General features: G+C 38.4%; 1 protein-coding gene across 5 annotated transcripts in view; it reads left to right on the plus strand.

Annotated features, from left to right (window-relative positions):
• The window catches only part of HEPH (hephaestin), a 102042-nt gene that overhangs the window by 21839 nt on the left and 52831 nt on the right, over positions 1–27372 (plus strand). For 4 of the 5 annotated variants that reach the window (XR_010660475.1, XM_065916342.1, XM_065916344.1 and 1 more), the window contains exons 11-15: positions 1036–1186; positions 4895–5107; positions 11453–11666; positions 13839–13978; positions 14734–14865. Coding sequence is in view for 4 of the 5 variants with exons in the window: in XM_065916342.1 (XP_065772414.1) it covers positions 1036–1186; positions 4895–5107; positions 11453–11666; positions 13839–13978; positions 14734–14865 (850 nt within the window). In the remaining variant the exon portion in view is untranslated. The remainder of the gene's footprint in view (positions 1–1035; positions 1187–4894; positions 5108–11452; positions 11667–13838; positions 13979–14733; positions 14866–27372) is intronic. The other variant, XM_065916346.1, reaches the window with a different exon arrangement.

Consider the following 27372-nt stretch of genomic DNA (forward strand, 5'->3'; position numbering starts at 1 on the left):
AGGAGTAAGCATCTTTTAATTTCATGGCTGCAATCACCATCTGCAGTGATTGTGGAGCCCAGAAAAATAAAGTCTGATGCTGTTTCCACTGTTTCCCCATCTATTTGCCATGAAGTGATGGGACCAGATGCCATGATCTTGGTTTTCTGAATGTCGAGCTTTAAGCCAACTTTTTCACTCTCCTCTTTCACTTTCATCAAGAGGCTTTTTAGTTTCTCTTCACTTTCTTCCATAAGGGTGGTGTCTTCTGCCTATCTGAGGTTATTGATATTTCTCCCAGCAATCTTGATTCCAGCTTGTGCTTCCAACCCAGCCTTTTTCATGATGTACTCTGCATATAAGTTAAGTAAGCAGGGTGACAGTATACAGCCTTGATGTACTCCTTTTCCTATTTGGAACCAGTCTGTTGTTCCATGTCCAGTTCTAACTGTTGCTTCCTCACATGCATACGGAAGAGGTAGGTCAGGTGGTCTGGTATTCCCATCTCTTTCAGAGTTTTCCACAGTTTATTGTGATCTACACAGTCAAAGGCTTTGGCATAATCAATAAAGCAGAAATAGATGTTTTTCTGGAACTCTCTTTTTTGATGATCCAACGGATGTTGACAATTTGATCTCTGGTTCCTCTTCCTTTTCTTAAACCAGCTTGAACATCTGGAAGTTCATGGTTCATGTATTGCTGAAGCCTGGCTTGGAGAATTTTGAGCATTATTTTACTAGCATATGAGATGGGTGCAATTGTGCGGTAGTTTGAACATTCTTTGGGATTGCCTTTCTTTGGGATTGGAATGAAAACTGACCTTTCCCAGTCCTATGGCCACCGCTGAGTAGCCACCTTTATCTACCTGCAATTTGAAATTACCCGAGGAAAAACTTCTTAGCATCAACTATAGCTCTAGGCAGGAGATATGGATTTGGCTCTGTGTTTGGAAAGGAAATGGAAAATAATTAAGGATCACTGGGGTCTGAAGCTGCACAGTTCACAACTGCTAAAACTGTTGTCATTCCCCTTTGTTTTTTTCCACTGGGACTACAGAAAGGAGTGGATAAAGAATTCTTTCTCCTTTTTACTGTGTTGGATGAGAACAAGAGCTGGTACAGCAATGCCAATCAAGCAGCTGCTATGCTGGATTCCCGACTGCTCTCAGAGGATGCCAAAGGTTTTCAAGACTCTAATCGAATGCATGGTATGGAGAGTGCTTTTACCCTAGGCTATAGCTGAGAAGTTATGAGTAAAATCTAACTCAGACTTAATCATGATCCATCCCTGAAAACATTGATTCTATTGGTCAACTCTGCTAAGAGACAAGCTAAATTGAGGGATTAAACCTAAGCCAGCACATTCTATCCTTAACACCTTCCTGTGCTTTGTTCTGTGTTATGCAGGGTGGGAGACACTGGGAAAAAAAAAAAAAAGTACTATGAAACGAGGATTGAACACAAAGGGCCCACTAGGAGAATGAGGAGAGTAACCTGGGATGATACCTTTCCAGTCTTATCTCCTCTCTTATCACCCACTAGCCTTGCTTCCCAACCTCCTACTACAACCAAATGGAGATATTTTCTCTATGTAGACATGTGTGTGTAGAGTGCTCAGTCGCTCAGCTATGTCCAATTCTTTGCGATCCCATGGATTACTGTAGCCTACCAGGCTCCTCTGTCCATGGAATTTTCCAGGCAAGAATACTGGAGGGGTTGCCATTTCCTGCTCCTGGGGATCTTCCCGACCCAGGGATTGAATCTATGTCTTCTGCATCTTCTGCCTTGGCAGGCGGGTTCTATACAGACATACTTTGTACTTTTCTGAGCTCAAGCTTTTGTAATGCTTTGTACTCCACTTGAAAAGCCCCCCTTTACATATTTGCTTTTATCCTATGGAAATTCTTCTCATTTTCTAAAACTCTACTCATAAATGACTGCTTCCATGTAGCCATTTCTTATCACCCAATCCCAGGATAATGACACCCTCTTCTGAACTACTGTTGTATTTTTATCAGATTTTTAAATTGCAAGTTCCATATAATCCTCAATATTGTAGTTATTTGCTACATGGCTTTTGACTTCTGTTAGACTGTAGTCTCCTTAAAGGTGAGTATTATTTGTTGTTATCTGTTTACACTTTACATGGTCTAATATATAGTAAATAGTTATTGAACTGATGAACTACTTAATTAGTGAGTAGATGAGTGGATCAGTGAGTGCATTAAGAGCGAGAAATGGTCCAAGTTTGCAAGGAGCTCTCAGCATTTTGCAATTAAATGAGACTAATAATGTCCATAGAACATGTAAGATAGACTATGATTAAGTGCTAAATTGTGTGCAACAGCTTTTAAGTGATATAGAGTTCAGAAGAGGAGAACATTGTTGAAGAAAAATCCAATTAAATAATTATTGGAAGAAGGAAGTGCTTGACTGAGCCTTGACGTTTGAATCAAACTTTGCAGTCAAACATTGTAGTAAAGGAAGCATAATCAAGAGGTTAGTGATGTTTTCATCAGCATCCCATGGGATTATCAAATAAAGTTACTCATTAAAGCTGGTTTCAAGCAATACCACTTCTGGGCATATACACTGAGGAATCCAGAACTGAAAGAGACACGTGCACCCCAATGTTCATCACAGCACTGTTTATAATAGCCAGGACATGGAAGCAACCTAGATGCCCATCAGCAGACGAATGGATAAGGAAGCTATGGCACATATACACCATGGAATATTACGCAGCCGTTAAAAAGAATTCATTTGAATCAGTTCTAATGAGATGGATGAAACTGGAGCCCATTATACAGAGTGAAGTAAGCCAGAAAGATAAAGAACATTACAGTATACTAACACATATATACAGAATTTAGAAAGATGGTAACGATGGCCCTATATGCAGGGCAGAAGAAGAGATGCAGAAGTACAGAACAGACTTTTGAACTCTGTGGGAGAAGGTGAGGGTGGGATGTTTCGAAAGAACAGCATGTATATTATCTGTGGTGAAACAGACCACCAGCCCAGGTGGGAAGCATGAGTCAAGTGTTCGGGCCTGGTGGGCTGGGAAGACCCAGAGGAATTGGGTTGAGAGGGAGGTGGGATGGGGGACCAGGATGGGGAATTCGTGTAACTCTATGACTGATTCATATCAATGTATGACAAAACCCACTGAAAAATAAAAAATTTAAAAAAAAATTAAAAAAAAGAACTAGAACAGACAACCCATAAACACGCCCACACCTGGATGGAAACTTGCCAAACTCGGTGTGACTGATCATCACCAATCGAAACAGTCTGGACTGGTTCCTAAAAGGGATGGGATAACAGATTATTAATATGGGAAAGGTGAAATTGCTGCCTTAACCCAGACCAAAAACTAATCAGTAAGAAAAGGGCTGAAATATGAAAACACAAAATTAAAAACTAGAGTATCTCTATGGCTTCCAGTTGGGAAGGCATTTCTTCCACAAGGGTCAACTCTAAAGTTAAATATTAATAAACTCAATTAAAACGAAAAAAAAAAAAAAAAGCTGGTTTCAGTGGGTGTAAGGACACTGAAAAGGGGTCAGCTTCAAGCAAGCCTCCCTGTATTTTTTAGGGATGTGTGCACGGTAAGATGTGGTCAAGAATGAGTGTTTCTTTTGGCTCCATCTCTTGGTTCTCATTACCAGTCAGTTACATCAGTTGGAAAAAATAATACAGTCTATGAACCAAATTTATTCCTGATTGAATTTATTGAGCACTTACTAAGTGTTAGGCAACATCCTAGGTGCTTAGATACTGAAAAAATGATGTTCTTCCTGCTAAGTTAATCTAGTGTAGAAGCTAAATGTAAGTAAATCATAGGACTCTATGGTAAGTGACATTTCAGAATTTTGTGGGGAGAAAATTTCAAGGAAGCCAGAAAGAGTGTAATAACTCTGCTTCACAGGGTAGGTGATATTTGAGCTAGTGTATAATGTTTGCTGTAGTGAAAGACCAGGGGGAGAATTTATTACAAGCAGAGGGAACAGCATGTGAAAATCCAACATGTATTTTCTAAGTGCCTACCATGTTTAAGGTCTTGTAGTGTGTGTTAGTTGCTCAGTTGTGTCCGACTCTTTACAATCCCATAGACCATAACCCACCAAGCCCCTCTGTCCATGGAATTCTCCAGGCAAGAATACTGGAGTGAGTTTCCATTTCCTTCACCAGGGGATCTTCCCAACCCAGGGATCAACCTCAGGTCTTCCACATTGCAGGCAGGCTTTTTACCATATGAGACACATGCACAGGCAAATAATTGAGCTCACAGGATAATGGTGTGTATGTGTATATAAAAAAGAATGGGGAAATAGATTACAGGTAGAAGTACAGGGAGGAAGATTCTGTAGGATTCAGGCCAGAGACGATGAGAGCCAGAATCAGGGCAGTGGGAGTGAAGATGAAGAGGATGATATAGATTGAAAGCTGAAGAAGGGATGTTGGGGAACTCTAACACTTTATAGGAGCATGGAGAATGAGAATAAGATGGAGGAGAAACAGTCAGAAAAGCTATAAGAGAACCAGGGAAGTATGGTGCTACAGAATCCAAGGGAGGGTAGTTTTAGGAAAATGGGAATAGGAGAGATTGATACTTTTTTGGTATGTGAAGGAGTTTTGAGAGTGGAGAATAGTTCAGTTTTGCCAGGATGTGAAGTATGGTGGAGGAGAGTCAGGATGTAAAACCAGAAAGGTCATTTGAGCCCTCATCCCAAAGAGGCAGAGCATCATAAGTAGAATTAATGTGGCTTAGAGAAGAAGGTAGAGGAGTTGAGAATGACTCAGAAATTTCAAGTTGTGGGAAACCTTAGTACAGTGCTGATGCCACACTGCCAGCTGGTGTCTGAGTAATCTGTTCTCATCTTCCCATTTTGTCTTGTGTTTCTGTTTTCCAGCCATTAATGGGTTTCTGTTCTCTAACTTGCCCAAACTGGACATGTGCAAGGGCGACACAGTGGCCTGGCACCTGCTTGGCCTGGGCACAGAGACTGATGTGCATGGTGTCACATTCCAGGGCAACACCGTGCAGCTTCAGGGCATGAGGAAGAGTTCAGTCATGCTCTTTCCTCACACCTTTGTTATGGCCATCATGCAGCCTGATAACCCTGGTAAGTGCCTTAGCAGCTGACCCTAGGCTGAGAAAATTTGTTGAGCATTGGGCCGGATGAGGTGTGGAGCTGTTGAACAGCAAAGAAAAGTCATATTGAGGTACTTGGGAACTTTTCAAAACTGTTGTGTCCTTTTCTCAATGTGTACTCCATGTTTTGGTTTTTTGGATTCTCTTCTCAGCTGCAGGCAGAATAAAGAGCTGAAGAAATTCTTTTCTAGAATGACAAGACGAAAATAGAGATGCTGCCCAGTATTAGGGCAATTCGTGTATTAGGCAGAGAATGGACTTAGCCACATAGCCCCATGGACATGTAGAGATTCTATAGATATAAGCCCTGCATTGAAGAAAAGATCAATGAAATATACCTACAAGTGCTTCCAACTCTGACATTCTGTGAAGATTTTTGCAACCTTCTGGTAGGAGTAGTGTGGTATGTGCTGTAACAGTTCTAGCCTAGGAATCATAACACAGGAACTTCTAGTCCTGGGTCTTTCATTAACTTGCTGTCTTAATTTTGTCTAGTCACTTTCCCTCTCTGTGGCTAGATTTCTTCCTTCTTTTCTTTTTTGTTCATTTCTCCTCCTCTTTCCCTCTCTTTCGTTCTTTCCTCTCTTCCTCCATCCCTCCTTCCTTCCCCTCCTCCTCCCTCTCCTTATCTTTCTTTCATAATTAAATTTGACTATAAGGTTTCTTCAGATTCCATCTTTGTGTGACATTTCCTAACTTGGCAGAAAGTTTACTCTGTAGTTCCTAGGGTGTATCTTTTTTCCGGCCAGTAGGTGGCAGTAGTGTTTGTAAGAAATATCTGTCAGTTCCATGCTGCTGCTGCTAAGTCGCTTCAGTCGTGTCCGTGTCCGACTCTGTGCGACCCCATAGACAGCAGCCCACCAGGCTCCCCCGTCCCTGGGATTCTCCAGGCAAGAACAATGGAGTGGGTTGCCATTTCCTTCTCCAGTGCATGAAAGGAAAAGTGAGAGTGAAGTCGCTCAGTCGTGTCCGACTCTTAGCGACCCCATGGACTGCAGCCCACCAGGCTCCTCCGTCCATGGGATTTTCCAGGCAAGAGTACTGGAGCAGTTCTCACTAAACTTTTAGTTCTATAAACTCCATTTATATTTGAGGAAAAATCCTTAAACAAAGTAAGTTTCCTTGATAACTTAATGATTTCATCATGGCATTGGGTTTGACACACACTTGACATGAAGCAGGCCTCCACAGACTTCTTGGGTCCTCATTTCTACCCATCTGCCTAGGATACTTTGGTCAAGGAGAGTTGATGTCAGCAAATTAGAAACAGCCATTAATGGAGCTGAAAGGACCAACAGAAATGAATGCTTGGAGTGAGCGCTGGGGCGGGGAAGTTCTGAAAAAGAAAGACTCTTCTTCTCTAGTCCGAAAGCCAAACCCTAGGTTTAATCTCTTTCATACAAAATTAACCAGGCTCCCCTGTAAGATCTACATGGCTCTCTAGGGCTCACAGTTATCAATATTTTGTCAGCGAATGGGTTTATAAGAAAGGCTTAAAAGGTTACTCCCAGTCAAAAAAAAAAAAAAAAAAAAAACCTAACTTTTTATCTTTGCATTTTCCAGTCTTTCAAATTCTCTTCCTGAAGAATTTTTGAGTCATAGAACATTATAACTGGTAGAGCCCTTTAGAGATAATCCTATTTCACTTATTTTACTAATGGGAGGAAGAGACAGAGATCTGGAGGGGGAAAATGATTTTCTCAGGTTAGGGATGTCAGCTCTATTTTTTTCCCCCCCTTGGTCCCATTTCCATCAACCCCTGTTAATTCTTACTCCTAGATAATCTTTTATCTGAAGTCACCATTCATTATATCTCTGGTAGGGGTTAATGTCTGATTAAGATTGAGAGAGACCATTGGAATAGCTCCCCAAAGATAGGACAAAAGTACCAAATTAATGAAAAGACTAGAACCAAAATCTGGCTTTGGAAGTCTAGAAAAAGGAGTTGCAATGAAGATTGGTCAATATACATATGCAATTAAGCAACTTTGCAGGTAACTTAAAAATATCACCACAGAGATTCAACATGTTGTTTGCTGGATGCTTACAACTATGTTTAACAAAAGAGAAGAACAAATTCCCAAAAAAGTGAAACAAAATGCTAAGAGTGTGAGTGTTATAGGTTTATTTGTGACTTTTTAAAATCCTCTTTTTGCTTTGCTTTAAATCCTAATAATATTTTAATTTCAGATATTAACTACATTTAATGGAAATGACATTTTTACATTTAAAAATATCCTGAATAATACACCTCAACTGTCCCAGAACTACTGATACTAGAGTTTTGATAACCAGAGAAAGTGGCAGATAAAGAGGCTAGAGCTTGTAATGTGCTATTTTACACCAACTTCTTGTTAGATTTCTTAACACCAAAAAGAATATTTATTACTGCTCTGATCCTTCAGAGTTTCTTTTCTCTTTCACCATTAGAACTCATTTGTTTATTCATTTATCCCCCTTCCACACCCTCTTTTCTTTCCCCATTACTTTTCCTCTCTTCTCTCATTTTTTCTATTCCTCTTTCATCCTTTCTTTGTTTTGTTTCTTTCTCCCATTTTATATATCTTCTTTTCTCCCTTCTTTCCTTCATTCTTCCCCTTTTTAAATCTATTTTCTCTTATCTTGCCTTTTATCTTTCCTTCTTTTCGTTTTCACCTTGCCTTATCTTTCTTTCTTCCCTTTCTTCTTTTCCTTCTCTTCTTTCTTTTTTTCACTGCTTTTTTCTTCCTTTGAGTTTTTCCTAGCCTTTTTTACTTCCTTTTTGTTTTTAATCTTCTTTTCTCTTTTATCTTTATTTATTTTTCTGTTCCTCCTATTTTCTTTGCTTCTTTTTCCTTTTCCTTTAATATATACCTTTTCTTTTGTCTCTTGTCTTCATGTTTTTCCTTTTATCTTCCTCATGTTTTATTTTACCTTTTTTTTTAACAGGTAGATTTCCCCCAGACATAGTAAACATGTGTTTTCTTACACTTGTTGGTCTAGATGCTAGGGATGTGAGAATGAATGAGGCAGTTCACAGTTAGTGTGGAAAGGAGATAGGTATATAAACAATACTCACAATTCTATGACAACGCTATCAGACAGGGCTATAGTAACACACAGGAAACTACAGCAAATTCTGCCTGACTTGTGGAGTGAAGCTTTCCTAGAAAAGTAGACATTCAAATTGAACTTTCAAAGACTAGTAAACTGTTACCAGTCAAAAAAAGAGGGTGGATGGTGAAGAGGGTATTATAGGCAGTAGGAACCACATGGGCAGTGACTTGAGAGCATCACCTGCCTAGAGAAGGTTACGTAGATTGATTTTATTCATTGGTTTTCAACTAAAGTGGTATACTGGTGTTTGGAAATGTGTAAAATACTTTTAGCTGTCACAATGTCTAGAGTTATAGGGGTATGATACTGTTTATAGAGTGGGAGTCAGAGATTCTAAAGCTTTCTTCAATATGTAGGACAGCCTTAAACAATGAAGAATATCACACACAAAATGCTAGTAGCAGCCTTGTTGAGAAACACCAAGAAATAAGATTGAAGAGGTGATAGCAGGAGGTCCTTGTAAGAAGTGATAAGAACCTGACAATGGGTGGGAGCAATAGGGATGGAGAGAAGGGGCAGAGTTAAGAGATATTTGAGAGAAAAATGACCAAACTTTGCTAATTGGCTGAGCAAGAAGAAAGGATGTCTGAGGTTTTCAGCTTGTGCACTAGATAGATGGTAGTGTCATTAATTATATGAGCAAACACAGAAATAAGGAAAAGGTACTATATTTTAGATAGAAAATATTCATTGGGAGCATGTTGAATTTTAAGTTTCTGGTGAAGTCCAGGTGGTGTGGATTTTACAGTAGGGAGCTGTGGGTGGTAATGTAAACATTGGAGGAGAAGTCCAGGCTAGAGAGAGATTTGAGTGTTTTCATGTTGGTGTCCTTTAGCATGCTATAGGAAAAAAAGGTTATAGGAAGTTATAGGACATAAAACTTAAGGCAGAAATCAACATTTAAGTGGTAGAAGGGAAAAGATAAGCAAGAATAAGGAGACAGCAGAAATATTGGTCACAGAGGTAAGAGGAGACTCAGATGCAAAGGACCGAAAAGTATTAAAAAAGAAGCATCTTGGAGAACAATGTCCATATGAGATGATGTGTTACTCTCAGGTCACATGATTCTTCCACAAAGTCTTCTGTTTGTTTCTATTCCATCCCATGATTATCAGACTTTCTTCTTCACACCAACCCCTGAGCTATGACTTTTAGACATTGTATACAGTGTATCCATTCATTCATTTGCACAGAAATTCATTCATTCAACACATATTTATTGCACACTTTCCATGTGCTAAGTCTGGGGTAGGGGGTGAAAAGATAGATATGATACTTACTTCCAGGGAAGATCTACAACAAACACAAAAACACATGCATAAAATGGTAAGACATTTTCATATCATGATATATGTCATGAAGGAAAGGAAATAAATTAATGTGATAAACTGATAGGGGCGTTACTTTAGAGACAGTGTTTAGGGAAGGCCTCTTGGAGAATGTGACATTTAAGGCCTAAGTAATGGAGAGGAAGAAGCTATATGAAGATCTCTAAGCAGAATATTCTAAGCAGCGGACCCAGCAAGTGTAAATGTCTCAAGATTGGAATAAGCATGTCTTGTTCAAGGGTTGGAAAGAAGGTCAGTATGGTTGGAGTATAAGGAACAAGGAGAAGACTGACATCACATGAAATCATAGAGGTTGGCAAGAATCATACTATATAGAACCTTGTAGATCACAGTCAGGGGCTTTAATTATATTCTGAGTATGAATAGAGCATTTAAAGCAAGAGAACAATGTGTTCTGGATCACATTTGTTAAGGAGGGCCTTGTATCCCTTTTGGAGAATGTTGAAGAGAGAAAGAGAAGCAGAAAAGAGAGTTGTGAGGCTATTGAAGTTTTTCAAGTGAGAGATGATAGTAGCTTTGACTAGAGAAGTGACAGAGTAGAAACAGAACAATGACTGTAAAGGAAGTGATGAGAGGATTTATTGATGGAACATATTTGAGTGATAAAAGAAATAGAAGAGTCAGAAAGTAGATATGGAAAAATATTTTCCATGAAGTTTATAAACTAGTGGAAAGGATTGTTTTTTAAAGGAAGGAGCACTTAGTCCTTAACCATGTGATCTAGATGAAAAGTGATTTAGAAGTAGAGAAGCAAAAATGTAGAGCACAATGTGGGCCGGAACAGTCAGGAAGGACTGTCTGGAAGAGATGAAATATGAATTGGGTCTTGGAGAATGAGTGAACTCCTAAAGATATTTGTGAGGAAGGGGAGGTCTATTCCAGAAAAGTAATAATGAGTGAAAATTTCAAGATAGGAATGAGATATGTGAGAGGGGCAATCAGGGTCAGATTTAGTTAGAGCCCTGGTTGAATTTGGGGCAGAGTGGGAAGTGGTATTGTGTCCATAGTTTGAAGCTAGCTCATAGAAGCCTTTAAAAGCCAGGAAGATTTTGTAGTGGTGGTATAGGTAGTCATCAGTAAAATAAGGAATACTGGGGAAATAATGTAAGAAAGTTAGCTTCTCCTGATCAATAGTCTATGAGCCTTTGTGTCCTTGACATAGAAACCTGCATCTTGAGATCAGATACAGGCAGATCTACAATTCAGATATGTGATATCCAAACATTTTATTGTAAAAAACCTGGGAAGACCATTTCAGAGTTCTCTGATGTAAGCATTCTTATGATCAAGAAGTTCATTATATGTATGCCCACCTTTATTTATTTAAGACTTAAAGGGAGAAAATTAGTCAATGCCTTCCTTCAAATAATAATTATTACAACTTTATTTACTTATAGTTTTACTTATTGAACATTCTACACTATAGTATGCTAAGCAATATGTACATATTTTGTGGTTGATTTTAAAACAATCTCGTTAAGTAAAATGCTCCTCACTTTACCATGAGGAAACTGAAATATACAGAAGCTTAAAATTTTCCTGAAAGTTATATGGTTAATAAGTGTCAGATAAGATGATTGATTATCCTAGTTTTCTCATAACTGAGGAGCTCCCAGAGATGTTGGACTTTCAGTTCTAAAACTAGAGAAGCCATTGGTAAACAGAGAGGAGTTTGTCATTCTAGTGGCAAGTTTAGTTAACCTCTGTGCTCATTATTCTCAATAAATGTAATAATCTTTTATCTAATGCATAAAAAAACCTTATCTGATGCTGCCTACTCTCTGCGATATGACTAGAGAGAAGTAGGAACTCCTTCAGGCACTATACAGGGGTATTCTGAATTCAGGTTTTTCTCTCTGCTCCCACCTCAGGGACATTTGAAATTTACTGCCAGGCAGGCAGCCATAGAGAAGCAGGGATGAGGGCAATCTATAATGTCTCCTCTTGTCCTGGACACCAAGCCAACTCTCATCAACGTTACCAAGCTGCAAGGATCTACTACATCATGGCAGAAGAGATGGAGTGGGACTATTGCCCTGACAGGAGCTGGGAACTAGAATGGCACAACCAGTCTGAGAAGGACAGGTAAGGTTTCAGAAAAGAAGAGATCATGCTTTCAGAAACTCTAAACCAGTTTACTGAAATGGAGGACATTCTGAGATGATGAGGCACTTATCTAAAGTCACCATATAACATACCAACAAATCTAGAGCAGGGACTAAAACACAGGTAAGGTGGAACTCAGTGCTTCATCTATGTTGCAATACTCTAGAGCTGAAGTAAAGACCTTGCCCATGTCTTCATGCTCTGTCTTGGCCTCCTTTTCTTCTCTCCTCAGAAGTGCTGATATTGGGACTTAAATTTTATATGGAATTTACTTAGGGGACTGAATATCCCAAGCTCAAACGTCCCTTACCAAAATGTCATTAAGATTAGAGGCTAAACTGAATAGCAGAAAAAGTCCCCCAAAAGTAGCTTAAGTATGTCAGAATTTTATTTCTTGTTTACATACTAGTGCAAATACAAATAGTTCAAGACCAATAGGAACTAAAATATCTATTCAGGTTGTAGTCATTCCCAGCTATCAAGAGAGGGGAAGTAAATCCAGGGTAAGCAGCATTGTTTGTGAGGCAATGACTTGAAGTTGTATACATTACTTTCTCTTATATCCCATTATCCTGAACTTATTCATATGGCCATCCCTAGCCGCAAGAAAGTCTGGGAAGTGTAATCTCTGGTTAGGCAGCAATATGCTCAGATAAAACCTAGGTGATTCTATTACTAAAAAGGAAGGAGGGAAAAATGGAAAGTATGGTCAGTCAGTCAGTCAGTTCAGTCGCTCAGTCGTGTCCGACTCTTTGCGACCCCATGTATCGCAGCATACCAGGCCTCCCCGTCCATCACAAACTCCTGGAGTTTACTCAAACTCATGCCCATCGAGTCGGTGATGCCATCCAGCCAACTCATCCTCTGTCGGCCCCTTCTCCTCCAGCCCCCAATCCCTCCCAACATCAGGGTCTTTCCCAATGAGTCAACTCTTCGCATGAGGTGGCCAAAGTATTGGAGTTTCAGCTTCAGCATCAGTCCTTCCAATGAACACCCAGGACTTATCTCCTTTAGGATGGACTGGTTGGATCTCCTTGCAGTCCAAGGGACTCTCAAGAGTCTTCTCCAACACCATAGTTCAAAAGCATCCATTTTTCGGTTCTCAGCTTTCTTCACAGTCCAACTCTCACATCCATACATGACCACTGGAAAAACCATAGCCTTGACTAGACGGACCTTTGTTAGCAAAGTAATGACTTTGCTTTTTAATATGCTATCTAGGTTGGTCATAATTTTCCTTCCAAGGAGTAAACGTCTTTTAATTTCATGGCTGCAGTAACCATCTGCAGTGATTTTGGAGCCCAAAAAAATAAAGTCTGGCACTGTTTCCCCTGTCTCCCCATCTATTTCCCATGAGGAAACTATTGTACAGTTTAGCAATTTCTGCTATCATTTATTTTTGGTGTTCTCACTACCCTTTGCCAATTATTTGTGTTGGTTGTTGAAGGTTGAAGGCTTCTTGTTAACTTGTTCTGCAACTTTGAAAAAATGAATTCCCTTTTCTGGTTTCTGGTTTACTCATCTTTCAAGTTATGTGGTATAATTGAAAGAACTTGACCAGACTTTAATCCAAGCCCTGGTTCCCTTTCTGGCTGACAGTATCAATGAAGATAAGTCCTGTCATCACTGAATCGCAGGATTCTACCTTTAGGATGTACACACCTCATCAGTCTATTGGAAATGCCAAATGATAAAATGAATAATGTAGCTCTCTGTAAATAGGAAAACATCTCGTAACGAGAAATCTGTAGGATTTCATTTTTTTCCTACCTATCCCCATCCCTCACCCACCAGCAACAGAAGCAGTTAGTATTCTCCTACCATCTGTACCTTGTCCTTTGTCAGACTAATTTCATCTAAAACATCATTAAGACTGGAGCTAGCATTCAGGGTTTGATTCTTATCCTAGTGTTTTTACCATATTAATTTTACTATAAATTCCTAACTAGATGATGGCAAACAAAGGAACATAAATAAATATTGAAATCTACCATTTTTAACTGCAGATATGCAGCCAAGGTGGATAATCTGACATAGGAATAGGGCTCTCCTAATATCTGTGCCATGCAGTTGGGTCTGATTTTGCTTTCCCATATCTTAAAATGAGAGGTTAAAGGCCAGGTGCTCATACTACTCGTTGGATTCCTCTAGTTATGGTCACATCTTCCTGAGCAACAAAGATGGACTCCTGGGTTCAAGATACAAGAAAGCTGTATTCAGAGAGTATACTGATGGTACATTCAGGGTCCAGCGGCCAAGGACTGGATCAGAGGAACACTTGGGAATCTTAGGTAAGGGAATTCCACTTCCCTCTTACTGTCTAGAAGCCTGTAATGCTCCTAGGGAGGTTGTGTCATATCAGGAAGCCCTCTCCACTCCTCATTATACATTTTGTTTATGACATACTGGAAATGTGGTCATATTTTATAAATCATCCATGAAAATAAGCAATCAAATGGAGTTAATTCATGAATTCTGCAGCAATCTGAACCACGTATTTCTAGGCCTCTGTATCTTGGGATCTATAATAGTAATACAATTTTTTAAATGCTAAAGGTAAGAAAACTTAAGAGTATCAAAAAGTGGAAAAAGTGGTACAGGGAACCAGTATTATCCTTACACCCTTGCAATTATTGCTTCAGTTTCATAACTTTAATAGGAGCCAATGAGCTTCCTCTTTCTTATCATCATACAGAAGATATCCACTGGTCCTTGAAGGGAATCCTCTCTCATTCCTTACCAACAATGATTCCATAGAATTCTGATTATCTAGAACCTTGGGCTATTATACGAAGAGAAGTGGGAGGTGGGGATAATTGGAGGCATAATCTTGTTGAAGTACCCTCATCATGTGGGTAGCAGTATCAGTTGAAGGGCTTCTAAATTTAAAAATGGATTCAGTCATGACTCTCAGTCTTGGGACCCTTTCACAGGGTAAACCTTTAATTCTAGGTAGCTCCTGTGTATATCTCTTTCTTTAATTTCTTTAATGCCCCTGTTTCACTATTCCACTAATGAGATTTTTTTCTTCTTTTGCATTTACTAGGTCCACTTATCAGAGGAGAGGTTGGTGATATTCTAATCGTGGTGTTCAAGAACAATGCCAGCCGTCCCTACTCTATGCATGCCCATGGAGTGCTAGAATCTAGCACTGGTTGGCCACTGGCTGCTGAGCCTGGTGAGTGGGAACACTTAGTGAAGGAACATAGGAGCTGAAGCATCTCTGTTTCAGTCTCTGGCTTGTTCCTTTTTTTTTTTTTTTTTAGTATATTCTTAGCGAACAGAAACGGGAATATTTACCAGAACTAAACCATAGTCTGAATTTGTCTCTATGAAATATTCATTCTTTCAATCTCAGAACAAACTGCCTACCTTAGGTTTTTTGCTTCATCAGAGACATACTCGACACTTGTTACACATGGAGACTTATACTATCCTTAACCCTGAATACAGATTGAGCTTCTAGCCTCTCTAGATCTGGTTATATGTAATCTGAGCTCTTAATCATGACTAGAGAGTGGCTTGTTCCAGACCACAAACTGATCCTTAAGCCTAGTCATAGATAAAGTTCCTGTCCTCTTAGTACAGACTGAATCTTAACTGCAGTTGCATATTAAAATTCTAATACTAAATATAGAGTTACCATAATGTTGACCACATTATCTTCTATTCATTCATTCATTCTTTCATTGAATAAACACTTACTGGGGGCCTACTGAGTGAGAAACAATGTTAGAAGTTATGGAAGTTTTGGAGAATAATACTTGTTCATGCTCTAAAAAAAACTTGGGCTATTATTATATAGAGATAAGTAAACTGGTAATTATAATGTAGTGTTTCAACTCTTAAGTAGGGACTTAAAAAATGTGCCATGGAATTTTAGAACAAGATACCTAATCTAATGTTTGGATGGTCAAGGATGGTTTCCCAAAGTAGGTGATATGTTAGCTGAGATCTAAATCAGTAATTCTCAAACTTTAGCATGCATCAGAATCACCTGAAAGACTTGTTAAATCATGAATTTCTTGGAATAACTCTAGCACCTTTGATTCAGTAGGTCTGGGATAAGGTTCAAGAATGCTATCACTCACAAAAGTTACCAAGTGATTCTGATGTTGCTGGATCAAGAATTACACTTTAAGAACCACTAATCTAAAGAACTGAACTGAACTGAACTGAATCTAAAGAATGAGAAATAAGTATACAGGTAAAGGGATAGTGTGGAACAAAAACGGGGGAAAGGAAGCTCCAGTTGTGGGGAATGCAATATGTAAAGATTCAATAGTAAAATAGGTGAAATTTGAAGTTGACCAAAGGGTTCCAAAAAGATAAAGTAAATAAAATCAATGGGATTTGATTAATGAATATGGAACATGAGAAGGAGAAGGATTCTTGAATGGTAACCACATATTTGGAGGAAAATCTTGAAATGTTTCCCAATTTTTGGTCTGTACAACCAGGTACAAGGGTTATCATTCAATAATATAGAGAACATAGGCAGCAACTAATTTGGGATGGGGGAAAATGGGTGATGATGAGTTCACTTTTGAATTTCTTGAATTAGAGATGTCTATAAGACAACTAAATAGAGATATCTAATAGACATAAAGGTCTGAAACTCAAAAGAATGGTATTATCTGAGGGAATAAATGTGAAAAGCATCAACACTTAAGTAGCAATTGAAGACAAAGAAATAAACAGTCACCCTGGAAGAGTATACTCAATGGGACAGTAGGAATCCTAGAATAAAACCCTAAAGAATACAAATTTTAAGGGAGGTACTAATTGAAAATTAAACGTGAGAAAAAGTGAGCAAAATGTTAGAAGAAAAACCAGATAAGATGGTACCAAAGATGTTAAAAAGATCATTTCAAAGATGAAGAGGTCAATGGTTTTAGCTTCCTTGGAGAGGTTAAATAATGTAAAATTTCCCATTGGATATGGCATCAGAGGAGTTGCTGGTGCTTTTAATAAATTAGTGGGAAAAGAAGCCAGATTACAATGGACTAAAGAATAATTGGGAGATCTGGGAGTGAAAACAGTGAGTATAACTTAATTTTAAAACTTAAACAGAGCAATTTCAGGTGATAAGATAATGGTCTGTAGTTTAACCAATGGCCAAAGGAAAGTGGGGGTTTCCTAGGTGGTGCTATTAGTAAAGAACCCACCTGCCAATGCAAGAGACTTAAGAGATGTGGGTTTGATCCCTGGGTTGGGAAGATCCCCTGGAGGAGGGCAAGGCAACCCACTCCAGTATTCTTGCCTGGAGAATCCCACGGACAGAGGAGTCTGGTGGGCTGCAGTTGATAGGATCGCAAAGAGTCAGACACAACTGAAGCGACTTGGCACACAAAGTAAAGTGGAGGTGAAGGTTACTGGAATTGAGTAACCCAAGGCACTAAAAGGCTAGAGTTTTAGATGAGCTATCCATATAGACTTTATAATCACTCAGAAGAGTGGTGGAGATTGAGGTGGAAAGGAAGATGGTGATCCAGGTACTAAAATAATCAATAAATGACTAAAAAGAGAAAGGGGATGCATTGGAAGTAAGGAAAACATTTAAAAGGCTGTTGTAATAGTACATTCAAGCGATGATAATGACTTTATCAAAAGTTATAGGAAATGAGGATTAAGAGAATTAGTTGGGTTTGAGGGATGTTAATGGATAGTCAGGGCTTCCCTGGTGGCTTTACTACTGTAAAGAATCCTCCTGCAACACAGGAGGCATTGGTTCAATCCCTGTGTCAGGAATATCCCCTGGAGAAGGAAATGGAAACCCACTCCAGTATTCTTGTCTGGGAAATCCTATGGACAAAGGAGACTGGGGACTACAGTCCATGGGGTTGCAAGAGTTGGGCACGAGTTAGTGATTAAACCAGCATCACTAATAGATAATCAATAGGACATGATGATTGTACAGGTATTAGGCAGACAATAAGAGAGATAGTAGAGTTAAGGATAATAAACTGATTTTTTGATTAAGCACCTAGATGGTGGTACCAATAAGAAAGATACATAAATAAAAAGCAAGAAGTATGGGGTATTTTATTGGTTTATTTATTTAGAGAGGAAAATATTATGTTTATGGCAGAAAGTGAAGAGGAACTGAGGAGCCTCTTGATGAAAGTGAAAGAGGAGAATGGAAAAGCTGGCTTAAAACTCCACATTCAAAAAACTAAGATCATGGCATCTGGTCCCATCACTTCATGGCAAATAGATGGGCAAGCAAAGGAAACAGTGAGAGGCTTTCTTTTCTTGGGCTCCAAAATCACTGCAGATTGTGACTGCAGCCATGAAATTAAAAGACGCTTGCTCCTTGGAAGAGAAGTTATGACAAATCAGGACAGCATATCAAAAAGCAGAGACATTACTTTGCCAACAAAGGTCCGTCTAGTAAAAACTATGGTTTTTCCAGTAGTCATGTATGTATGTGTGTTGGATAATAAAGAAGGCTGAGTGCTGAAGAATTGATGTGCTTGAACTGTGGTGTTGGAGAAGACTCTTGAGAGTCCCTTGGACTGCAAGGAGTTCCAACCAGTCCATCCTAAAGGAAATCAGTCCTGACTATTCATAGGAAGTTCTCATGCTGAAGCTGAAGTTCCATACTTTGGCCACCTGATTCGAAGAATTGACTCATTGGAAAAGACTCTGATGCTTGGAAAGATTGAAGGCAGGAGGAGAAGGGGACAATAGAGGCTTAGACGGGTGGATGGCATCACCAACTCAATGGACATGAGTTTGAACAAGCTCTGGGGAGTGGTGATGGAGAAGGAAACCTGGCGTGCTGCAGTGAATGGGGTTGCAAAGAGTCAGACACGACTGAGCAACTGAACTGGACTGACTTGAATGCAGCTGATAATTTTAATCATGTCCTTCAAAACGTTAAGTTGAGGTGGTTTTTTTGTTTTTGTTTTTTGTTTTGTTTTTTTGGGTTTTTTGGCTAGCCAGCACTGCTCTGGGCTTCCTTGGTAGCTGAGTGGTACAGAGTGCCTGCAATGCTGGAGACCTGAGTTTGATCCCTGGTTTGGGAACATTCAGAAGGGACCACTTTGACCCAAGTAGTAAAACCATAAAGCTCATTCAGCAATGGCAGTTGCTCTGTCCATGAATAAAATGACACAAAATGACTTATTCAGTTTTCCTGATATGTAATCATTCAAAGTGGTTTCCCTGGTAACACAATTGGTAAAGAATCCCCCTGCAATACAGGAGACCATGGTTCAATTTCACTGTATTGATTCTTCCAATCCATGAACACGGTATATTTCTCCATCTATTTGTGTCATCTTTGATTTCTTTGATTTCTTTCATCAGCATTTTATAGTTTTCTATGTATAGGTCTTTTGTTTCTTTAGGTAGATTTATTCCTAAGTATTTTATTCTTTTCACTGCAATGGTGAATGGTATTGGTTCCTTAATTTCTCTCTCTGTTTTCTCATTGTTAGTATATAGGAATGCAAGAGGTTTCTGTGTGTTAATTTTATATCCTGAGACTTTATTCATTGATTAGCTCTAGTAATTTTCTGGTGGAGTCTTTAGAGTTTTCTATGTAGACAATCATGTCATCTGCAAACAGTGAGAGTTTTACTTCTTTATTTCCAATCTGGATTCCTTTTATTTCTTTTTCTACTCTGATTGCTGTGACCAAAACTTGCAAAACTATGTTGAATAGTATTTCTTTTAATGCATCTTTCCACTCCCTCTGGCCTGCAGAGTTTCTACTGAACAACAATCTCTTAACATTGTGGAAATTCCTCTTGTGTTACTTGTTGATTTCCTCTTGCTCTTTTATTTTTTATTTGTGTTTAATTTTTATTAGTTTGATCATTATTTGTCTTGCTGTGTTTCTCTTTGACTTTATCCACTATGGGACTCTGCATTTCTTGTACTTGTTTAACTATTTCCTTTCCCATGTTAGGAACATTTTCAACCAAAATCTCTTAAAAATTATTTTCTCAGATCCTTTGTCTTTCTTGTCTTCTTCTGATAAACTTAATAATTCAATTGTTGGAGTGTTTAATATTTTGCCACATGTCTTTATTTTGCCCTTCTACAGTTTTTTTCCACCTGTATGTTTTCCAGTTCACTTATCACTTCTACCTCAGTTTTTCTGCTACTAACTCTCTGTAGAGTATTTGTAATTTCAGTGATTGTGTTGTTTGTTGCTGTTTATTACTGTTTTCCTCTAGATCCTTGTTAAGTGTGTTAAATGATTCTTGCATTTTCTCATATCATAGTTTCAAGATTTTGTATCATAATAATTATCCTTACTCTTAATTATTTTTCAGGTAGTTTGCCTATTTCCTCTTCATTTATTTGTTCTTGTACATTTTTAGCTTTTTCCTCCATTTGCACATTATTTCTTTGTCTTTTCAATTTTTCCCCCTAACACTGTGTTTGAGGTCTCCTTTACCCAAGCTATAGGTTCATGTACTTTCCAAGTTGTCTGTCCCTGTTGGGTGAAGTTAATCCAATGGTTTTTGTAAGCTTCATATTGGGAGGGACGTGTGCCTTTCTTCTGATGAGAGAAGATGAATTTTTTCCCTCTGATGGGCAGGGCCTTGTGAGGTAGTGTGTTTTGAGTTTTCTGTAGGCAGCCTGTCTGCTGATGATTGCCTTTAGTTCCTGTCTTCTTATTGTTTGGGTTGGACATGTGGGGCTGGGTGCTGCAGGCAGTTGGGTTATGCTGTGTCTTGTATTTGGATGGAGGTGTTTGTGGGAGTTCTCACTGATTAATACTCCCTGGAGTCAGAAGTTCTCTGGCAATCTTGTGTCCTGGACTCAGCATTCCCACTCAAGGGGCTCAGTCCCTACTTTTGGTTGGGGAACTAAATCCCACAAATCATTTGTCATGGCAGTAAGGGGGATTAAAACAAACATACAAAAAGCAAAATAGATAAATAAAAGATACAATAAATGAAACCCAGAAAAATGATAAAAGCAAAATCAGGCAAATAGAAAGAAAAACAAAGGAACACATGCACACATACACAAACGAAACCAAAACAGACCAAAGAAAACACAGTACAAGAGAGTGATCTGGTGAGCAAAAGAAATTTAAAAAAATGGTATCAACCAATTAAAAACTAAGCTAACTGAAGCACAAAACAGAAAACAAAACCACATCAGAGCCAAGTAAGGACTAAAGCAAAGGAAACAAGACAAATGAACAAAAATGGTGAAAAAGGATAAAAAAGAGAAAGCAAAGTTAAATAAAAGTATACAGAAATATCTATGTATCAAAAAAACTTGCAGGAAAATAATAAAAATATACCAAATAAAAAAAAATAAATTAAAACAATAAAATATCAACAACAGATGTAGAAATATATAGAGAAAATAAAAAGTGTGATTTTTAAAAAGTTCCCAAAAACCTAAATAGAAATTTATTTTCATTAATTTTCATTATTTTTTTCATTATTTTCATTATTTTCATTAATTTTCATTAATTTTCATTAATAACAACCTCAACAAGAGAGAAAAAAAGAAGAGGAAAAATGAAAACAAAAATCCAGAACCAACTACAGAATGACTCAAACATAAGAATGATACTAATTTTTTTTCCCTCTGGTCTCAGCTGTCAGCATCCTTTTCCCTGCTGTGAGCCACAGCCTTCCCCCTCCATAGGGAGCCCTCCAGCTTCCTAGAGGGCACTCCTATGCTGGGAGAATGATCTTTGTACATGCTATGGGGACAGCTCAAACTCTATAATCTGGTCCTACGCCTGTGTGTGCTTGCCTCCAAAGTCCACAGCTTCCAGAGCTAGAGTGTTTTCTTTTGTGGGAACATTCATTGTCCTTTTATATAATCCGTAGACAGAGCCTACTAGGTTATCATGTAGATTTAATTGGCAGCTTATACAGCTGATGGAAAGGTTTTTGATCCTCTTCCTTAGTTGCTCCACCTCTGGAGCTCAATTGTGGCTTTATCTTCACCTCTGCATATGGATAGTTCACTGGACTTTGCTCCGGAGGTGGCCCTAGAGGATTTGGTTCTGCCCCAGTGAGGACTGACATGGAGGTGGCATGGCTGTTTGGATCACAGGGACCTCAGAGGAACCAGGTGTCCGCGGAAGCCAGTAGCAACACTTGCAGGTGTTATGGTTCTATTAGGATTATTTTCTAGCTTCTTGGCAGCTGACACTCAAAAGGCCTCCCTGGTTGGTCCTTCTCTATTCTATTACTTGGCATATCAGGCACTTGAAGGGCCACCCTTGCTGGTGTCTTTCTCTATTGCTCTGCTGTGGGCCAGTGTGTGAGGAGACAGAGGCTGCAGTGATGTCTTTACCCACTATGTATGACTGAACAGTAATGCACTGCTTCCATGGCTGCCCAAATTGAGATTTCCTTCTCCCATATCCTCAGGCTATCTCCTCATAGTCAACAGCAGTCCTTGTCCCAGAATTACTCTCCAATACATATGCTCCAGCTCCCAGCTTCCATGCACACTGGTGGACTTGCATCCCTGTCTGGAATACATACAAATTATCTGTGTGATTCTCACTCCATTCAGACTATCACAGATCAGCTGCTTCACGCTCCACAACAGCCTCAAATACTTCCCTTCTGTTTCAACCAATTGCCCTGGATGTGAGGATCTCTCTGCTACTTCATCTCCCCCACAGCTGGGTGCAGGTTGGTCCTGCTCACTCTCCTCCTTCTCCCTTCTTCCCTTCATCCTACTAAGTTGTGCATGGAACCATATATTCTATTCCAGTGGTTAGGGACTCCTGCCAGTATTCAGCTGGTGTTCTGTGAGGAATGATGCCATCTGTAGATGTATTCTTTTTTTTTTTTTTTTTTTTTACCAGAGCTGTTTACTTATGTATTTTTTCATTTATTTTTATTAGTTGAAGACTAATTACTTTACAATATGTAGATGTATTCTTGATGCATCCATGGAGAGAGATGTGCTCCATATCCACCAATTCCTCTGCCATCTTGTCAATTCCAGTAAATTTTAACCTTAATTTCTCCTTCTGATAATTAGTAGTATATAGAAATGCAGATTTATGTATATTAATATTGCACCCTGCCACCTTACTAAATTCATTTATTAGTCTTAAAAATTTTATTTTTTTTGTTTGTAGCTTTATAATTTTTTATATATAGTATCATGCACCAGCAAACAGTGAGGGTTTTACCTCTTTCTTTCCAATCTGATTTGCTTTCTTTTCTCATTTGATTGATGTGGGTAAGACTCCCATTTTTATTTATTTTTGGTTGCACTGGGTCTTCATTGCTGCATGTGGGCTTTCCCTAGTTGCAGTAAACAGAGGCTACTCTTTGTAGTGGTGTGTAGGTTTCTCATTGCAGTGGTTTCTCTTGCTGAGGAGAATAGCACAAGCTCTAGATGCACAGGCTTCAGTAGTTGAAACATGCAGGCTCATTAGTTGTAGTGTGTGAACTTTAGTTGCTCTGAAGCATGTGGAATCTTCCCACACCAGGGATGGAACCCATGTCCCTTGCATTGGCAGCCAGACTCATATCCACTGTACCACAAGGGAAGTCCCCATTACTGTATTGAAAAGTGGTGAGTGAACATCTTTGTATTGTTCCTGATCTTAGAGGAAATGTTTTCAGTTTTTTACCATTTAGCATGATGCTTTCCGTGGGCTTTTCTTATAGAGCCTTTATTATGTTAAGATATGTTCCCTGTTTACTCACTTTCTTGAAAGATTCTATCATAAATGGAAGTTGAATTTAGTTAAAAAAAACTTTTCTGCATCTATGGAGTTAATCATATGCTTGTTATTTCTTCAAAATTTCTTAATGTGATGTATAACATTGGTGTATATGTTGATATTTAACTATGCTTGCATCCCTGGAATAAACGTATGATTATTTCAGTGTATTGTTGAACTTTTTGCTAATATTTTGCTGAGGATTTTTTGCATCAATGTTTATCAGAGATATTGCTCTGTAATTTTATTTATTTATTTCCATGTTGTCCTCTGGTTTTCATAGCCTGTTGATGCTAGCCTTGAAGAAAAAGTTTGGAAGCATTTTTTTCTTTTCAATTTTTTGGAATAATTTGAGAAGGATAGGCTTTAACTATTCTTTAAATGTTTGGTAGAATTCATCTGTGAAGCTTTCTGGTCATGAATTTTTGTGTGTTGAAAATATTTTAATTACTGATTTAATTTTATTAGTGTTGATTTGTCTGTTCATAGCTCTCATTTCTTCCTGATTTAGTCTTCAAAGATTATATGTTTCTAGAAATTCATCCATTTCTTTTAGAATGTCCATTTTATTGACATAGATATCTCTTATTATTCTTTGTTTTTCTGTGGTGTCTCTTGCAATTTTTTTAAATTTTTTAAAAATTTATTTTATTTTTTTTTTATTTTTTATTTTTATTTTTAATTTTTCAGTGGGTTTTGTCATATATTGATATGAATCAGCCATAGAGTTACACGTATTCCCCATCCCGGTCCCCCATCCCACCTCCCTCTCCACCCGATTCCTCTGGGTCTTCCCACCCCACCAGGCCCGAGCACTTGACTCATGCCTCCCACCTGGGCTGGTGGTCTGTTTCACCACAGATAATATACATGCTGTTCTTTCGAAACATCCCACCCTCACCTTCTCCCACAGAGTTCAAAAGTCTGTTCTGTACTTCTGCGTCTCTTCTTCTGCCCTGCATATAGGGCCATCGTTACCATCTTTCTAAATTCCGTATATATGTGTTAGTATGCTGTAATGTTCTTTATCTTTCTGGCTTACTTCACTCTGTATGATGGGCTCCAGTTTCATCCATCTCATTAGAACTGATTCAAATGAATTCTTTTTAACGGCTGCATAATATTCCATGGTGTATATGTGCCATAGCTTCCTTATCCATTCGTCTGCTGATGGGCATCTAGGTTGCTTCCATGTCCTGGCTATTATAAACGGTGCTGCGATGAACATTGGGGTGCACGTGTCTCTTTCAGATCTGGTTTCCTCACTGTGTATGCCCAGAAGTGGTGTTGCTGGCTCATATGGTAGTTCTATTTCCAGTTTTTTAAGAAATCTCCACACTGTTTTCCATAGTGGCTGTACTAGTTTGCATTCCCACCAACAGTGTAAGAGGGTTCCCTTTTCTCCACACCCTCTCCAGCATTTATTGCTTGTAGACTTTTGGATAGCAGCCATCCTGACTGGCATGTAATGGTACCTCATTGTGGTTTTGATTTGCATTTCTCTGATAATGAGTGATGTGGAGCATCTTTTCATGTGTCTGTTAGCCATCTGTATGTCTTCTTTGGAGAAATGTCTGTTTAGTTCTTTGGCCCATTTTTTGATTGGGTCATTTATTTTTCTGGAATTGAGCTTCAGGAGTTGCTTGTATATTTTTGAGGTTAATCCTTTGTTTCCTCATTTGCTATTATTTTCTCCCAATCTGAGGGCTGTCTTTTCACCTTACTTATAGTTTCCTTTGTTGTGCAAAAGCTTTTAAGTTTCGTTAGGTCCCATTTGTTTAGTTTTGCTTTTATTTCCAATATTCTGGGAGGTGGGTCATAGAAGATCTTGCTGTGATTTATGTTGGAGAGTGTTTTGCCTATGTTCTCCTCTAGGAGTTTTATAGTTTCTGGTCTTACATTTAGATCTTTAATCCATTTTGAGTTTATTTTTGTGTATGGTGTTAGAAAGTGTTCTACTTTCATTCTTTTACAAGTGGTTGACCAGTTTTCCCAGCACGACTTGTTAAAGAGGTTGTCTTTTTTCCATTGTATATCCTTGCCTCCTTTTTCAAAGATAAGGTGTCCATAGGTTCGTTGATTTATCTCTGGGCTTTCTATTCTGTTCCATTGATCTATGTTTCTGTCTTTGTGCCACTACCATACTGTCTTGATGACTGTGGTTTTGTAGTAGAGTCTGAAGTCAGGCAGGTTGATTCCTCCAATTCCATTCTTCTTTCTCAAGATTACTTTGGCTATTCGAGGTTTTCTGTATTTCCATACAAATTGTGAAATTATTTGTTCTAGTTCTGTGAAAAATACTGTTGGTAGCTTGATAGGGATTGCATTAAATCTATAGATTGCTTTGGGTAGAATAGCCATTTTGACAATATTGATTCTTCCAATCCATGAACACGGTATGTTTCTCCATCTGTTTGTGTCCTCTTTGATTTCTTTCATCAGTGTTTTATAGTTTTCTGTGTATAGATCTTTTGTTTCTTTAGGTAGATGTACTCCTAAGTATTTTATTCTTTTTGTTGCAATGGTGAATGGTATTGTTTCCTTAATTTCTCTTTCTATTTTTTCATTGTTAGTATATAGGAATGCAAGGGATTTCTGTGTGTTAATTTTATATCCTGCAACTTTACTATATTCATTGATTAGCTCTAGTAATTTTCTGGTAGAGTCTTTAGGGTTTTCTATGTAGAGGATCATATCATCTGCAAACAGCGAGAGTTTCACTTCTTCTTTTCCTATCTGGATTCCTTTTGTGTCTTTTTCTGCTCTGATTGCTGTGGCCAAAACTTCCAACACTATGTTGAGTAGTAGTGGTGAGAGTGGGCATCCTTGTCTTGTTCCTGATTTCAGAGGAAATGCTTTCAATTTTTCACCATTGAGGGTGATGCTTGCTGTGGGTTTGTCATATATAGCTTTTATTATGTTGAGGTATGTTCCTTCTATTCCTGCTTTCTGGAGAGTTTTAATCATAAGTGAGTGTTGAATTTTGTCAAAGGCTTTCTCTGCATCTATTGAGATAATCATATGGTTTTTATCTTCCAATTTGTTAATGTGGTGTATTACGTTGATTGATTTGCGGATATTAAAGAATCCTTGCATTCCTGGGATAAAGCCCACTTGGTCATGGTGTATAACTATGGGTAGATCAACTAAACAGAAAATCAATAAGGAAGCACAAACCTTGAATGATAAAATGGACCAGCTAGACCTAATTGATATCTATAGGACATTTCACCCCAAAACAATCAACTTCACCTTTTTCTCAAGTGCACACAGAACCTTCTCCAGAATAGATCACATCCTGGGCCATAAATCTGGTCTTGGAAAATTCAAAAAAAATTGAAATCATTCCAGTCATCCTTTCTGACCACAGTGCAGTAAGATTAGATCTCAATTACAGGAAAAAATTGTTAAAAATTCCAACATATGGAGGCTAAATAACACGCTTCTGAATAACCAGCAAATCATAGAAGAAATCAAAAAAGAAATCAAAATATGTATAGAAACGAATGAAAATGAAAACACAAGAACCCAAAACCTTTGGGACACTGTAAAAGCAGTGTTAAGGGGAAGGTTCATAGCATTACAGGCTTACATCAAGAAACAAGAAAAAAGCCAAATAAATAACCTAACTCTACACCTAAAGCGATTAGAGAAGGAAGAAATGAAGAACCCCAGGGTTAGCAGAAGGAAAGAAATCTTAAAAATTAGGGCAGAAATAAATGCAAAAGAAACTAAAGAGACCATAGCAAAAATCAACAAAGCTAAAAGCTGGTTTTTTGAAAAAATAAACAAAATTGACCAACCATTAGGAAGACTCATTAAGAAACAAAGAGAGAAGAACCAAATTAACAAAATAAGAAATGAAAAGGGTGAGATCACAACAGACAGCACTGAAATCCAAAGGATCATAAGAGACTACTACCAGCAGCTCTATGCCAATAAAATGGACAACTTGGATGAAATGGACAAATTCTTAGAAAAGTATAACTTTCCAAAACTGAA

The sequence above is a fragment of the Muntiacus reevesi genome, chromosome X (genome assembly GCF_963930625.1).
Source record: "Muntiacus reevesi chromosome X, mMunRee1.1, whole genome shotgun sequence".
In the NCBI taxonomy this organism is placed as follows: domain Eukaryota; kingdom Metazoa; phylum Chordata; class Mammalia; order Artiodactyla; family Cervidae; genus Muntiacus; species Muntiacus reevesi.